We start from the raw sequence: 16,456 nt of genomic DNA, 5'->3' as shown, positions 1-16,456 counted from the left end.
GAACTTCGAGGCAGGGTGGGACCCCCGGAATTGGCAGGGTGGGACCCCATGAGGTTGTTTCCTAGAATTGGCAGGGTGGGACCCTATCGAGGCAGGGTAGGACCTTATCGAGGCAGGGTGGGACCCTATCGAGGCAGGGTGGGACCTTATCCAGGGCCACCTGGTGTTTAATTTTTTTAAGTTTTATGAGGCCTAGTTTCACTAAAAATACAAAAAAATAGCTGGGTGTGGTGGCAGGCGCCTGTAGTCCCAGCTACTCGGGAGGCTGAGGCAGGAGAATGGCTTGAACCTGGGAGGCAGAGCTTGCAGTGAGCTGAGATCGTGCCACTGCACTCCAGCCTGGGCGACAGATCAAGACTCCATCTCAAAAACTAAAAATAAAAAATAAAAAATAAGTCTAGCGTGTAGTCTCTGCCACCCTGAGCTTGTTGGGGAAACAGGGTTCAAACACCACAGACTTGACTTTCTTACCAAATTTTCGTAGATTTTCTTAAGTAGATTTAAAAATTTTGCTGTTTGCTCTTAAGACCATTTCCAGAGACTGTAAATGTTTTGGTTTAAAATAATTTTCACCAGTTTCACTGGGGAGCAGATCCGCAGGGCTCTTCATACTGTCATCCTTAAAGTTGATCTTCCTACTTTGGGTTTTTAAGTTTTCTACAGGAGGAAGTACAGGTAGTTTGTTAAGACTATTTTGGGGGGAAGCCTGAGTGAAAAAACTGACATTTTTGAGTTAATAGGTTAATTAGGAAATAAACACTAATGGATTTTGAAGAAAGATCATATGATGGAATAGGAAGATAAAAGAAAGTGATAGAGGTAGCCTGCTTCATTGTTTGGATTCTTTATGGGTTTGGGATACTTAAAGACTTGGACTTAAAAGTTCTGAAAACCAAATGTTCTTAGAGAATTTTAATGTATGGATTCTATGTATTGGCTTGCCGAACATGTTCATGCTTTATCCCACCGTTTAGTATATTCATTTAAAATGGAATACATTGTTCTGATTTCAAATTATTTTTGTGCATAAACACTCTTAGCAAAACCCCCTGTTAGACTTTATTCCATATAACATTCAACTCATACTCCTGTGAGAAATTTTTTAATTGAATTTTGACTTTATATTTGACAAGAAAAGCTGGTTCTTAGAGCAGTTGTGATTTAGCTAACTTGGATTATTAAATTCCAAGTTTCTAGTATATATGATGATTATAATTTTTTGCAAACTAACAGAGTTATATGTTTTTCAGGAGTCATAAGGACTGTGTTAAAAGCACCCAGCTACAACATGATATTGATATAAATTTAGCTACTATTTTTTTTCCCTCTAAAAATTTGGTGCCAGTCTGTCTGAATCAAATGACTTCAAATGCAAATTAGCGTTTTAGCTGGGAGAAACTGAGGGGGCTTTCTGCTTTCCATACTAGTTTAGAAACAGGAGAAAAGCACTGAGCATTGCCTGTGTTCCTACTTAACGTTTCCTTAAAAATTTTTTTTCTTTAATCTTATTTGCTGGGAAAACATAAAACAGCATTTAACCCCCTCTATTACTATCTTTCCGTATAAACTATAGTAGGCTATTGATATTTTCTAAGTGTTTATTTCACTTTTAGTGTTAACTGTTTGTAAATCAGTGCAACACATACTCAAATCCTGATAATGTGTGAAACATCCTGTCAGGTATGTGATGGATGCAGAGAATTGTGAGACTAAGTCATATTTGACACTTTAAGGCATAAATGCACAGCAGTTTAGAAGACTGCAAGATAGAGAAGAAAACAGCATGTATGGCAGAGTGTGAAAGAGGGGAGGATTTGGAGAGGCTTTGAGGAATCTGGGACAACCTCCAGTTGGTATGAAAGGCCTGAAGGCAGGAATATTCATAGTGTCTTCTGGGCATATGAGGTGACTTTCTAGATTGGAATGTTTATATTAAGGGAATATGTGATTAGAAAGATTAATTGTGGGCTGGGTGTGGTGGCTCAGGCCTGTAATCCCAGCACTTTGGAAGGCCATGTGGGAGGCTGAGGTGGGCAGATCACTTGAGGTCAGGAGTTCAAGACTGGTCTGGCCAACATGGCAAAACCCCATTTCTACTAAAAATACAAAAATCATCCAGGTGTAGTGGTGCATGCATGTAATCCCAGCCACTTGGGAGGCTGAGGCAAGAGAATACCTTGAACCAAGGAGGCAGAGGTTGCAGTGAGCCAAGACCGTGCCACTGCACTCCAGCTTGGGTAACAGAGCAAGACCCTGTCTCAAGAAAAAATAAAAATAAAAAAGGAAGATTAATTGTGGTGGACCTTAAATGTAAAACCAAGAACTTTTGACCGTGTGTGTGTCTGTATCTGTGTGTGTGGTCAGTAAGAAGTCACTAAAACTTTCTGAGCAAGTAGATATCATGGCAAGTGACAATGTGTAGGGTGAATTGAAAACCACAGGGCTTTAAGCCCAATTTTCTTTCATTTTCTTTTTCTTTAGCTTTAATGGAGAAGTATGATTTGTGTTTGAAATTACAAGTTTTTTAAAACCTACAGTTTATAACTCAGCACAAACTTCTCCATAAAAACAACAATATTAGCAATGAGCATATGAATGCCTGAATAATTCATAAGTAACTGAGGTGTTATGTAGTTGGACTTTGGAATCAGACTAGCTTGAATTCTGGTTTTGCCATTCACTTTGTAAAATTGAACAAACTTGTTAACCTTCCTAAGCTTCATTCTTTTCATCTGGCGAGAGGAGCCAATAATATTGCCCTCTTCAGGGTTGTGAGCATTAAATAAGATAATGCATGTATAAAGCACTTAGCATACTGCCTGGCAAATAGTAAACATCTCTGATGAATACCTCTGCTGTGTTAATTGTTGTTAATGTTGCTATTACACTCATCTTTATCATGTACTAATCACTATCTACTACAGTCAGTTCTCTGTATTCGTGGGCTCCACATTCATGGGTTCCACATCCATGGATTCAAACAACTGTGGATTGAAAATATTTTTAAAAAATTTCATCTGCACTGAACATGTACAGACTTTTTTCCTTGTCATTATTCTCTGAACAATATAGTCTTAACAACTATTTACATAGCATTTACATTGCATTAGGTATTATAGGTAATCTAGAGATGATTCAAAACATATTGGAGAATGTGCATAATACATATACTGGGCCATTTTATATGAGAGACTTGAGCATCCTTGGATTTTGGTATCCTTGGGAAGTACTGGAACCAGTCCTCCATGGATACCAAGGGGACTGTATATTATTTCCATGAAACATGCATTCTGAATTTTGATCTTGTACTGTAGGAACACTATCCATCTGGTTCACAGTCTCTCTCCTGCCTCACCTAAACTTCATGGCCTACTTGCTGCCTCTAGATTTTTCTTTTCTTTGTTCTCTCTTGCCTTATCAATGGGAGCATACCAAAAAACCAAGACTTATGGGTGCCATAGCGAAGGCACCATTTGCTGCCAGTTATGGGGGAGTGTGGTAAGCTTTGGTTTTGTAGAGCACATGTAGTATTAGGTGTTCATTTTGCTTTGTGTTTTTGTATGGGTGGGTTTTGTTATGCTTTAAACTGTGGTGTTTATTATTCAGACATTTAGACTTATCTTTACTTTTGTCAGGTTTAAGCCGTTTTTTCCATACCAGACCTTGCAAGGATTTGAAGAAGATGAAGAGCATATCCATATACAACAATGGGCACTTACTGAAGGCCGTCTTAAAGTTACATTGTTAGAATGTAGCAGGTATGTTCTTTGTTTTGTCATTACTAAGTTGTGGGGAAAACAGTGCAGTGAAAATGTTCCTAAGCAGTATTTGTGTTGTGTGTTCATTTAAATTGTATTATTTACCTGTCAATTCTTTAACTGTAAATTTAATATCATAAAAGTAGTCCTGGCCGGGCGCAGTGGCTCAAGCCTGTAGTCCCAGCACTTTGGGAGGCCAAGACAGGCAGATCATGAGGTCAGGAGATCAAGACCATCCTGGCTAACACGGTGAAACCCCGTCTCTACTAAAAAATACAAAAAACTAGCCGGGCGAGGTGGTGGGCGCCTGTAGTCCCAGCTACTGAGGAGACTTGAGGCAGGAGAATGGTGTAAACCCAGGAGGCAGAGCTTGCAGTGAGCTGAGATCTGGCCACTGCACTCCAGCCTGGGCGACAGAGTGAGACTCCGTCTCATTAAAAAAAAAAAAAAAAAAAAAAAGTAGTTCTTTCTAACTTTAACAAATATAAATCATATTTTAGAAAGTGCTTTAATGGAGGGACGGGCATGTATTCTGTAGTCATTCCAATACTCTTTAGATGCATAATGCTCTGTTGGCTTATTTTTAACTTATTCTACCTACTGGGGAGCTGTTCCTATGTTAAAGAGAAAATTACTCAATGATACTTGTTAAAGCACAGTAAGGAAGTCTTTATTCAGGACCGTCATGATAAGTATAGCAGCCACTGCAGTGAGATCTTGAAGTAGGTGACAGATTGGGCTCAACTCTGAATACAGCATGGGCAGGTGGAAATTTATAGCCAAGAAGCAATGTGGGATCAGTGGATTGAAACTTACTAAGAGGAAACATCAAGGGTAAAGGGGATTCTGGCTAAACCAACCTAGCAGGATTCTTGCTAAAAACAGTCCAGGGTGATCAGACATCATGGAGGATGGTAAAGGAAAATCAGATATAAAGAATAGGGGTTTCTTGCTAAACTGACTTAGCAGAGTTCTTTGCTAAAACTGGACAGATGGGCCTAGCAGAAGATTCAAAAACCTCAACAAAGTTTGGCCTGGCAAAGAATCTTTGTCACCTAGCAAAACAGTTTTGAGAATTGTTGGTGATAATTGGAAACACTCAGGAAAGCTGCAAAACTAGACTTTGAACCACTGTGGCTTTTTAGCGTTTTAGAACTGGAAGAGATCTCAGAAATAATCTTGCCTAGCCTCCTTGTTTTACTTTGCCAGCACCAAAGTTTAAGCTATATTCATATCTTGCTTGAACTACTTACTATACTAGCCTTCATATCTCCTAGTCCGCTGGTCCCCAAAATAACAACCAGCATGATCTTTTCAAAATGCAAATCTAATTGTCAGTCTCCTACTTAAAACTCTTTAACAGCTTCCTCATTATTCTTAGGATGTGAACCCAAATCCTCACCATGACACACAGGTTCCTCTTAGCTCTTCCAGCTTCAGTCTCACCATCCTCCACCCAGCCCCTCATTCATAATGCTTCAGCTACATAGGCCTTCCCAAGGCAAGGTGTTGGCAGACTTTTTCTCTAAGGGGCCAGATAGTACATTTTAGGCTGTGATTCACATGGTCTCTGTTGCAACTATACAACTCTGCCTTGCAGTACAGAAGCAGTCACAGATAATGTGTAAATGAATGAATGTGGCTGCGTGCCAGTAAAACTTTGTATATGAATTTCATAATTTTCATATGGTATAAAATATTCTTTTGATACTTTTCAACCATTTAAAAACATAAAAACCACTGGTAGCCCACAGGTTATACAGAACAGGCAGTGGACTGAATTTAGACCATGAGCTGTAGTTTGCCATTCCCTACTTAAATATTTTAAAGCACCAAGCCCATTGCGTTGACTAGCTGCTGCTTTCTTGGCCCCCTTCTCTGCTCCATGAAGCCAACCTTTCTTGGTTTGGCTCAAAAGCTACCTTCTTAATGTCTCTCCTGATCATTCCAAGTACAAGTATACTATCCTCGGGCTACATTTTTATGACACTTGTTTGTACCACTTACTTGTTACATATGACTTTTATTTTTATTTCCAACCCATAATACAATTAAGTACTTGAGAACACAGGTTATATTTTATATCTAATACATTTGTATCCTTGGTAATAGGTTAGTTTTGAATATACTAATAATATACTTAATCTTTTTTGTTATTGTTGTTAAGTCCAGGGTGACTCAGGATTGTGTATCATTATGTTAGAAAGCCTGGTAGACAAAAAATCCCTTTTTAAAAAAAAATTTTAAAAAGACTAAATATGTTGTCTATTTTGTAAAAGGAACTGCACTGTATAGTAAAATAGATATAATAGGTACTATGCTAGGTATTTAGAAAATACTAATTCATTTGCCTTAATGTTGCTGGTAAGGTTAGGTTTTGATTATATGTCTGTTAGCTTGTAGCTGTTTAACCACTAGCTTTGGTGTCAGCTTTGCTCACCACATTTTTGCTTTACCTGCAGTACTGCTCACTTAAAGCCTTGCTACAGGAGTCAAAGACTGCATGTAAGGCCTTGAGAAAGTATAGCCAGACATTCTTTAGGTCATGTTAAATTGAGATAAATGAAAAGAAAAGCATTAGAATGTGTGAAGTACCTGTAACCAACTTTATTTTAATAAGGAACTGTAATAAATCTCTGAAAGGATAAATGAGGAACCAATAAGAAGTTTAATAGGGTATACAGGGAAGGAACTGGGTTGATGATGATAGACAGGGGTCAAGGTGATAGCCCAACTATTCCCTATAAACTTGTTTATGTTGTTTTACTTATCACCTGGTCAAAAATTAAGGTCCAGTATTTTTAGAGAGTACATAATTAGGCTGAAGGGAAAAACATGGAAAAATAGTTTTTTTAATGTCTGTTCTTAAGTTGTATAACTATCGGCGTAGGTTGTATAGCCAGCACCTTTCCCCAAGTGATAGATTCATCTCGGGAACAAGTCCACTATCTAAAGAGATTTCCTGGCACCATTTTTGCAAATCCAAGCATGTAAAAGTTACTCAGTGTTATGGCGCTGTGTTATTGTTTACATAGTTTAAGGATTATTTGTTTATGAAGGAGAGAATAAGTCTCAACTCATTCCTGCTTTTTTGTCTTTGTATTAAGTCCTAACATTCTTTCCGTTAAAAACTTACATTATTGTTTTTCTTGTAAACTTTTTTCTTAGTATAAAAACAGAAAACTCTGTTCAGGTAGATTTTAAGTTTATAGGATTCAAACTAAAGAGAACATATTACTGTAACCTAAGCATTTTTATTTCAATTGTTAATCTCATTTGAATATAAATTCAGCTTGTGTGTTTTATTCTAATTCCTGAAGCAAAAAGAAGCACTAGAGAAAATGAAAGCACACATAACAGTGCTTTCTTTTCGGAAAAAGGACCAAAAAAAATGCTTATTACTTCATTTAAAGTGGAATAACATAGACTTTTGAGTTATAGAAAGCACTGAATTCAGTCTAGCCATATGCCCTTATGTAGTGTCACTAGGCAAGTTACACATCTGTAAAATGGGCAAGGGAGCTACCTTGCTGGTAATTGTCATCAGAGATAGGTAACTACCCACAGTGCCTACCACATAGGCCGCCTACAGTAGATGTAGCTTCTATTATTATGTCTCAAGATAATCATTGCAGTGTCTGTGAAGAAAAAATATTTAAACAACGGCATTTTTTTCTTGCATATTTGTTTGTGAGAATTGGAATTTGAATTTTATTATTTTAAAAAGGTCTCATTTTGTAAAGGGAGGTTCTTTCCTAATTATCTGAAATACTGTTTTGCATTTCCCAAGCAATAGCTTGAGGGTGGAAAGGCAGTATTGTGTGTAAACATTGGTTTTCACATTTTGCTTTTGTCAAGTATTTTTTAAAAAGCAATTCTGAACAATTGCATGTTTTTTTGAGTTGATGAAAGCTGATTTTTTTTAACCACAGATGAATGCAGTGGCTGTTTGTGGTACTGCTATTCGGTGAAATTATTTCACATTAGTATTGCAATCATATTGTTAAGATGATTATTTTTAAATTTATAATTTATAGTCTATCTTATATCTTAAAGGATAGAAGATATTTGAGGTATTTTGCAAAGAAAACATGTAACCATGTGTACTTAAGCAGAAGATACATTAGATCAAAAACATGGAAAAGAGATCAATTTTCTGGCAGCTAAGGCAACAAAGGAAACTTAATGGATTAGTTAGATCTTTCTTTTTTTTTTTTTTTTTTTTTTTTTTTGAGATGGAGTCTCACTGTAGCCCAGGCTGGAGTGCAGTGGCACAGTCTTGGCTCACTGCAAGCTCCGCCTCCTGGGTTCATGCCATTCTTCTGCCTCAGCCTCCCAAGTAGCTGGGTCTACAGGCGCCCGCCACCATGCCTGGCTAATTCTTCGTATTTTTAGTAGAGAAGGGATTTCACCGTGTTAGCCAGGATGGCCTCAATCTCCTGACCTCGTGATCCGCCCACTTCGGCCTCTGAAAGTGCTGGGATTACAGGCATGAGCCACCGCCCCTGGCCAGATCTTACTTTCATTTCTGAAACAATTGATTTGTTTTAAAAACTTAAAGTTTACAAAATATACATATTTTGAAAATATGCATACATTGTAAAATGGCTAAATCAAGCTAATTAACATATGCATCACCTCACATACACTTAGGTCTTATTTTCTGATAAACTGCATGTTCTTTAGGAGAAAAATTCTGGCTCCAAATTCTAAGAGGGATTTTTCATGGATCTTTATGTAAAAGACATTGAATAATGTAGTGAATACTTTTTTGGGAGCTAATATTATCAACCAGTTACAGTTTAAAAAAACAAATAAGATTATAGTCAGCGAAGGCAAGGGCTATAAAATTTTGTTGTATGTGAGAGTACTATACTCCAAAGCAGTACATTTAGTCTAGCTTGTACTTATTATAAGTAGAAGGAGATTCTAATTAGTTATTTCTTTACTGAGTTACACTCATGCTGTTGTAAAGCCTATATTTTCTCAACAGCTTCTAGGGTGTTTTGTCTCACTGGATTTCAAAATTACATTTTTTTTTTTTTAAGTTTTAAATGTTAAATATAACACAAACACAGAAGACCACAGCAGTTGACATTCTATTCTGTTACCAAGAGTCTTCCCTTATTCTTAGTTTATTGTCCCCATTGACCCATGAATTTTTATTTTTCTCAATGGTTATAATTCTTTACTGTCCTTAATGATTTTGGTGTCTAAATTGTCTCAGATTTGGCCAGTAGGAACCCCCTCAAGATGGATCCTGTGTGTGATGTGACCCCATCTTTTTTTTTTCTCTTTTTGAGACTTCATTATTTTCTGATTTAACAAGCTATTCTGCATTTATCTTCTGTCTTCTCTGGCACGGTCCCAGAACCAACTATTTTTCCAAAAAACCCCAATTCTTTTTATTTTTAGCTGAGACTACAGGCATGTACCACCATGACTAGCTGCCTAGTTCATTTTAGTAAAGGATGGTATTATTAATAGAAACCAAGATCTGAATGTTGGGTGTGTTTATTGCTACTTTATATATTCATAGACCTCTTCAGAGGACAGTTAGGAAATACATTCATGTATCAGTACTTATACATGCATACACACACGTAATTTAGAAGTCATGAGTTCACCCAATACAGGTTGAGCAACCTTAATCTGAAAAATTTGAACTCCAAAATGCTCCAGAATCTGAGTGTTTTTCAGTGCTGACATGATGCCACAAGTGGAAAATACACACCTGACACCTTTGCTTTCTGATGGTTCACTGTACACAAACTTGGTTTCATGCAGGAAACAATATTTTTGTATAAAATTATCTTCAGGCTATAAAGTGTATATGAAACAAATTAATTTTGTGTTTAGATTTGGGTCTCATCTTCAAGATATCTCATTAAATATAAGCAAATATTCCAAAATCTGAAACACTGCTGGTCCTAAGCATTTTGGATAAAGAATGCTCAAACCTGTACCTCCAATTCTAGTTCATCCTTATGGAATTATTCCTTGCTTTGGTTCTTCCCCCAATTCTTACTTCATGGCACTCAACAACATCAGCACTTTTATTCATTTGCTCAGTCCTATAATAATCTTAATTAGTTTCAGAATTGCGTTGTTCATACAAGTACAAAAAACATACTACAAGGAGTTCAGGATTCCTTTGTAATTCTCCCTGATGCTGCCCAAGATTGAGGGAATGTGAGGTCAAGTACTGTGTTCTTAAATTATTTAGATTTCTTTTTTCCTTTTTGGTGTGATTATGGTGTTCATTTAAAATATAGTTGGGTTTATTCGTTTCAGATTTAGTCTCCCCCCACTCCTGCTTTTCTTCATCCTTCCTGATTTTTGCTTTTAAATATGTAGAGTATTAACATGCTTCTCCAAACCCAGAACTATACAAAAAGATATACAGATGGTATATAGGTTATTAAACCATCAGTGGTGTTATTTTTGCCTTCAACTGTTATCTGTCCTTTAAAGAAATTAAAAGAAGAACAAACTTTGGTAGTGGTGGGTTTTTTTACATTTACTGTATATTTACCATTTCTGTTGCCCTTTATTTCTTCTTTTGTATCAAAATTGTCATCTGGCATTCCTTCCCTTTACCCTGCAGAACTTCCTTTAGCACTTCTTGTTATGTAGGTCTGCTGGCAACAAATTGTCTCATTTTTTGCTTACCTGGAAATTTACTTTCCTTTCATCTGTTCCTTCAGCACTTTGGCTATGTCAATCCCATATTCTGATGAGAAGTTAGCAACTTGTTTTATTCTTCCTCCATATGTAACATGTTGTTTTTCTCTGGCTGCTTTCCAACGTTTTACTTTATGTTTGGCTTTCGGCACTTAGACCATGTCTAGGGGAGCTTTCTTTGTGTTTTTTCCTGCTTCCATTTCAGTTAGCTTCTTGGACATATGAATTAATGTTTACAACCAAATTTGGGGGCTTGGGCTATTCTTATTTTTTCAATTGTTTTGGCCTTTTTTTCCACCTCTCTTATTCTAGATTACATATTATGTTGGGCTGTTTCATTTTCCTATACGTCCCCTGAGGTTTGGTTTGTTTGCTTGTTTGTTTCTTTCTTTAAATTCTTTTTCTCTGTATACTTTGGCTTGAGTAATTCACGTGATCTTATTTCAAGTTCACTGAGTCTTCTCCTATCTCCAGTTTTCTGTTGAGCTCATCTAGTGAATTTTTAATCTCGTTTATTATACTTTTTGGCTCTAGAATTTCTGTTTTGTATAGTTCCCATTTCTATGTTGATATTTCCTATCTGTTCACTCATTATGTTTTCCTTTAATTCTTTGAACAAATGTTCTGTCAGTTTTTATATATATGTATAATTGCTGCATTGAAGCCTCGATCTGCTAAATCTAACATCTGAGCACATCAGGAGTCTGTTTTGTTTTGTTTTGAGACAGGATCTTGCTTTGCCACCCAGGCTGGAGTGCAGTTACGTGATCATGCCTCTCACCACAGCCTTGACCTCCTGGGCTCAAGTGATCCTCCTGCCTCAGCCTCCTAAGTAGCTGGGACCACAGCATGTGCCACCAACACCTGGCTAATTTTTTGTATTTTTAGTAGAGAAAGGGTTTCATCCTGTTGCTTAGGCTAGTCACAAACTCCTGGGTTGAAGCAGCCCACCCGCCTCAACCTTCCAAAGTGCTGGGATTACAGGCATGAAACCCTGTGCCCTGCCTGCAGCTGCAGTTTTTTGATAATTGAAATATTAATCTCAAAGCAGGCTTCTGTCTACATTTGGAAGGTTTTCATTGTCTTTAAATGTGATTTAAAAATTTTTTTATCCAGTTTTTATAATTACAATCTGTGGGAGAATTTGAGTGACTACTTCACTACTGTTAAAGTGTTGGCCACCTCATTTTGTTGTACATGTTGTTGAATTTTGCTTTTGTTTTCCTCATTGCTTTTTGTCCTTTTATGGGGGGGTTTTGGGGAGACTTAAAACGGTGCCACCACTCTTGACATCATTCTAGAACCCGAAATACATAGTTTTACATTGACCTTTTAAGGCAAATAAAATCATTTAATTATGTGATTAAATTCTTTTTTAGTGTTGTCACCTGGTCTTGATTCACATATTAGGTGTGAAGCATTTTCAAGGTAGAAGTTTGACAGAAGAGAGAAATAGAGAATTAATCCTTTAAATAGCATTATGTTCATATTTTAAAGTGAAATGTTTAGTTCTGTAGGGGAGGCTGTTAATATTATGAACTTTTGAAATTCATTTACAAGAGGAGCTGTTTTAGGAGTTATAACTTCAAAATATTTCCAGTTTGCATTTGTCTGTGAATCCCGTTTATTTTAGCATTGAGTTTGATTAAATTTATTTGGTTATTTTGGCTTGAGTATAACTTAAAAAATCCATCTGAAGCAAATAAGGCTAAATAATAATATTTGCTTTTTTCCTGAGTAGTTGGTATGTGGGTGCTTCTTTTATTACCTGCCTTTATTTTAATGTTTTGACATTTTTTAAGGAAAAATATCTAGCTAAATCTGAAGATATTTGGGGCATGGCTCTACAAATAATTGTATTATTAGTTGTACTTATTTATTATCTGCAATATGTAGATACTTTACTGCATTTATTAATTCCAGCTCTCAGAGCATCTTTACAAGATTAGTGTTATTATATCCATTTTATGGATGAACTGAGATCCACAAGTTCCTTGCTCAGTACCACTGGAATTTGAATCTAGTTTTGTCTAACTCCAGAGTTCCTCAGTCTTTCTGTAATCTTATTCTGCCTCCATATCCTTTTTTTTTTTTTTTTTTTTTTTGAGATAGAGTCTGCCCTGCTGCCCAGGCTGGAGTGCAATGGTGCAATCTCCGCCCACCACAACCTCTGCCTCCCGAGTTCAAGTGATTCCCCTGCCTCAGCTTCTCAAATAGCTGGGATTACAGGCACTGGCCACCCACCTAATTTTTGTATTTTTAGTAGGGACGGGGGTTTCATCATGTTGGCCAGGCTGGTCTCAAACTCCTGACCTCAAGTGATCTGCCTGCGTTGGCCCCACAAAGTGCTGGGATTACAGGCCTGAGCCACCACGCCTGGCCCATATCCTTTTTCAAAAAAACCTTACAGAGAGGCCAGGCGCGGTGATTCACGCCTGTAATCCCAGCACTTTGGGAGGCCGACATCACCTGATGTCGGGAGTTGAGACCAGCCTGATCAACATGGAGAAACCCCGTCTCTACTAAAAATACAAAACTGAGCCGGGCGTGGTGGCACATGCCTGTAATTCCAGTTACTCGGGAGGCTGAGACAGGATAATCACTTGAACCCAGGAGGCGGAGGTTGAGGTGAGCCAAGATGGCGCCATTGCACTCCAGCCTGGGCAACAAGAGCAGAACTCCGTCTCAAAAAAAAACTTACGGAATAAAAATTATTTTGGTTCTGAAAACTTTTATAGTATGTTAGAAGTGTAGGTTTTGGAAATTTTTCACATTTTTTAGGGCAGCGCATTATTTTTAAAATAAATTACCTTTTCAGAAAGATCCAGGGATGCAGAGTGCATAATAATGAAGTATTTTTTAGTTGAAGGCTGAAGTTCTGTTTTGTTTTGTTTTGTTTTGTTTTGTTTTCTTGGAGGAAGCGATAAGAGGAAATTAGCTCAAGCATAAGACGTTTAAATTTGTATAAAGGAAAAGTTGAACCCAAAATGAATGCTTTTGAAAATCAGAAGGAATTACTTGGAATTGTTGCTGAATATTATTCCTCCAAGTTGTTTTTTTTTTTAATTTTATTATTATACTTTAAGTTCTAGGGTACATGTGCACAACGTGCAGGTTTGTTACATATGTATACTTGTGCCATGTTGGTGTGCTGCACCCATCAACTCGTCAGCACCCATCATCTCATCATTTACATGTCAGGTATAACTTCCAATGCCATTCCTTCCCCTTCCCCCCTCCCCATAATAGGTCCTGGTGATGTTCCCTTTCCCGAGTCCAAGTGATCTCATTGTTCAGTTCCCACCTATGAGTGAGAACATGCGGTGTTTGGTTTTCTGTTCTTGCGATAGTTTGCTGAGAATGATGGTTCCCAGCTGCATCCCTACAAAGGACACAAACTCATCCTTTTTTATGGCTGCATAGTATTCCATGGTGTATATGTGCCACATTTTCTTAATCCAGTCTGTCACTGATGGACATTTGGGCTGATTCCAAGTCTTTGCTATTGTGAATAATGTGTGCATGTGTCTTTATAGCAGCATGATTTATAATCCTTTGAGTATATACCCAGTAATGGGATGGCTGGGTCATATGGTATTTCTAGTTCTAGATCCTTGAGGAATCGCCATACTGTTTTCCACAATGGTTGAACTAGTTTACAGTCCCACCGACATTGTAAGAGTGTTCCTATTTCTCCACATCCTCTCCAGCACCTGTTGTTTCCTGACTTTTGAATGATTGCCATTCTAACTGGTGTGAGATGGTATCTCATTGTGGTTTTGATTTGCATTTCTCTGATGGCCAGTGATGACGAGCATTTTTTCCTGTGTCTGTTGGCTGTATGCATGTCTTCTTTTGAGAAATGTCTGTTCATATCCTTTGCCCACTTTTTGATGGGGTTGTTTGTTTGTTTCTTGTAAATTTGTTTGAGTTCTTTGTAGGTTCTGGATATTAGCCCTTTGTCAGATGAGTAGATTGCAAAAATTTTCTCCCGTTCTGTAGGTTGCCTGTTCACTCTGATGGTAGTTTCTTTTGCTGTGCAGAGGCTCTTTAGTTTAATTAGATCCCATTTGTCAATTTTGGCTTTTGTTGCCGTTGCTTTTGGTGTTTTAGACATGAAGTCCTTGCCCATGCCTATGTCCTGAATGATATTACCTAGGTTTTCTTCTAGGGTTTTTATGGTATTAGGTCTAACATTTAAGTCTCTAATCCATCTTGAATTAATTTTCGTATAAGGAGTAAGGAAAGGATCCAGTTTCAGCTTTCTACTTATGGCTAGCCAGTTTTCCCAGCACCATTTATTTCCTCCAAGTCTTTAAAGCTATGTAAGTCTGTGTAAATTTAGACGTAACTCTACTAGATGAACCAAGTTCCTGTAAAGATTTTGAGACTATGTTTGCATTTATTATTTACTTGACATCCTGTATGCAGTTAGATAAAAGTTGAGTGATGTTTTCTGTTAGTTTTTATAAATTTCTCTCAGATACAAAGAATCTTCCGTATAATTAGGTTGCTTTTAACTAGATGCAGACTTTTCAAAAGATTCCGAATTTGGAATTTCTCCCTCCTATGTTTATGTAGGTTCTCTTTTCTTCCCCATATCCTTTTCCCTAAGGTCATGATGCTGGAAAATAGCCTTGTTTCTTTTGTAATTGTATACATCCAGTACTGTTTCATATTACCAAATATAGCACCTTAATTCTTCTGATGTCTGAATTGTAAAATAATGTGAGAAAACTAAGTACGAATACAGCTGACATAACACCAGTGCTCTTTTTTAAAATGCCATACTCCAAAATGTTTTAAATGCTGTATTGGTATGCTACACACTCATATAATACCTTCAGGAAAAATGAACTGTGGTCAGAAAATAATTTAAAAGAGGATTGTGTCTTTGATAATCAGTGCTTTTAATGTATTTTATTTGCAGGTAGCATTTATGATTTTAACCAAAAGACAGCTACCTTTATTTTCTCTGTCAAAATTTTTTCAACTCATTTGTCTCAACTTATATAGTCCAGACTTTTCATTTATTAGCTATGGAATGTCTGACATGTTACTCAACCTCTCTGTGTTCAGTTTTCTAATGTGTAAATTAGGGGTAATATTACCTATTTCCTTGAGTAATTGTGAAAATTAAATGAAGTAATAAATGTAAAGCTCTTAGAATTGTCCCTACAGTAAATGTTAGCTGCTTCAACTATTACTGCTGCTACCACCACCACTACTGCTTCCGCCACTACCACTAGTCATTCCAACATCAACAGTGAATGCATTTTGTCTAAGTACTATGATGAATACAAAAAATCTGGAGCTCAGTGTCTGCCCTCTAGAAACTTAAAATGTAGTTAGGACTAACAGACAAAAGCAAATGCATAAATAAGTCAACTATATGAGGCTGTCTAATTTGAATTGAGGCTTAAGTGATTGGTAGTATAGAAACTTAGTGCAAGGAAGAAGTATTTTTGAATTGAGACTACCATGGAAAACTTCATGGATAAGATACAGGAAGATAGATGGATTGTTTAGGTAATTGGAAAAAGAGCCATAAAAGAGAATTAAAATTGTAAAGTATTTTCCACGTCTTGTCTGAATGAAGTGTAGATGTCTCAGGACCAAATTTACTGGCAAAAGAAGTTACAATGGTGATCCTTTAATCAGAGAAAAGTTATTGAAGGTGATATTAAGAAAAATCTGCATATTTATGGAGTAGATTGTATATATAGAGATTGAAGCCCCAGAGACAAATTTAAGAGGTGTTGTGGGTTAAAGGTGAGGAGGTACATGCCTCATAGATACGTGTTAATAGGAACAGGAAGGAAGGGACACATGGGATAACTAGGACAGGGTTTAGTGAGTGACTGAATATATGGTTGAGTTGATAGGCAGGGGAGGCAAAGGAACTCTAAGGATCTGAGTGTAGGAGAGTTATGTATCCATTGATATTGATTTGCTCAGCAAGTACTGATCATTTTCTGCGTGTTGTAGGATAGAAAGAACAAGACACAGTTGCC

At 37.1% G+C, this 16,456-nt stretch overlaps 1 protein-coding gene across 1 annotated transcript in view; it reads left to right on the top strand.

Annotated features, from left to right (window-relative positions):
- The window catches only part of PDZD8 (PDZ domain containing 8), a 117,665-nt gene that overhangs the window by 40,735 nt on the left and 60,474 nt on the right, over positions 1-16,456 (top strand). The window contains exon 2 of the mRNA XM_025396821.1: positions 3,636-3,758. Coding sequence (XP_025252606.1) covers positions 3,636-3,758 — 123 coding nt within the window. The remainder of the gene's footprint in view (positions 1-3,635; positions 3,759-16,456) is intronic.

Source organism: Theropithecus gelada, chromosome 9 (genome assembly GCF_003255815.1).
Source record: "Theropithecus gelada isolate Dixy chromosome 9, Tgel_1.0, whole genome shotgun sequence".
NCBI lineage: Eukaryota > Metazoa > Chordata > Mammalia > Primates > Cercopithecidae > Theropithecus > Theropithecus gelada.
This window is presented reverse-complemented; position numbering and strand designations above follow the sequence as displayed.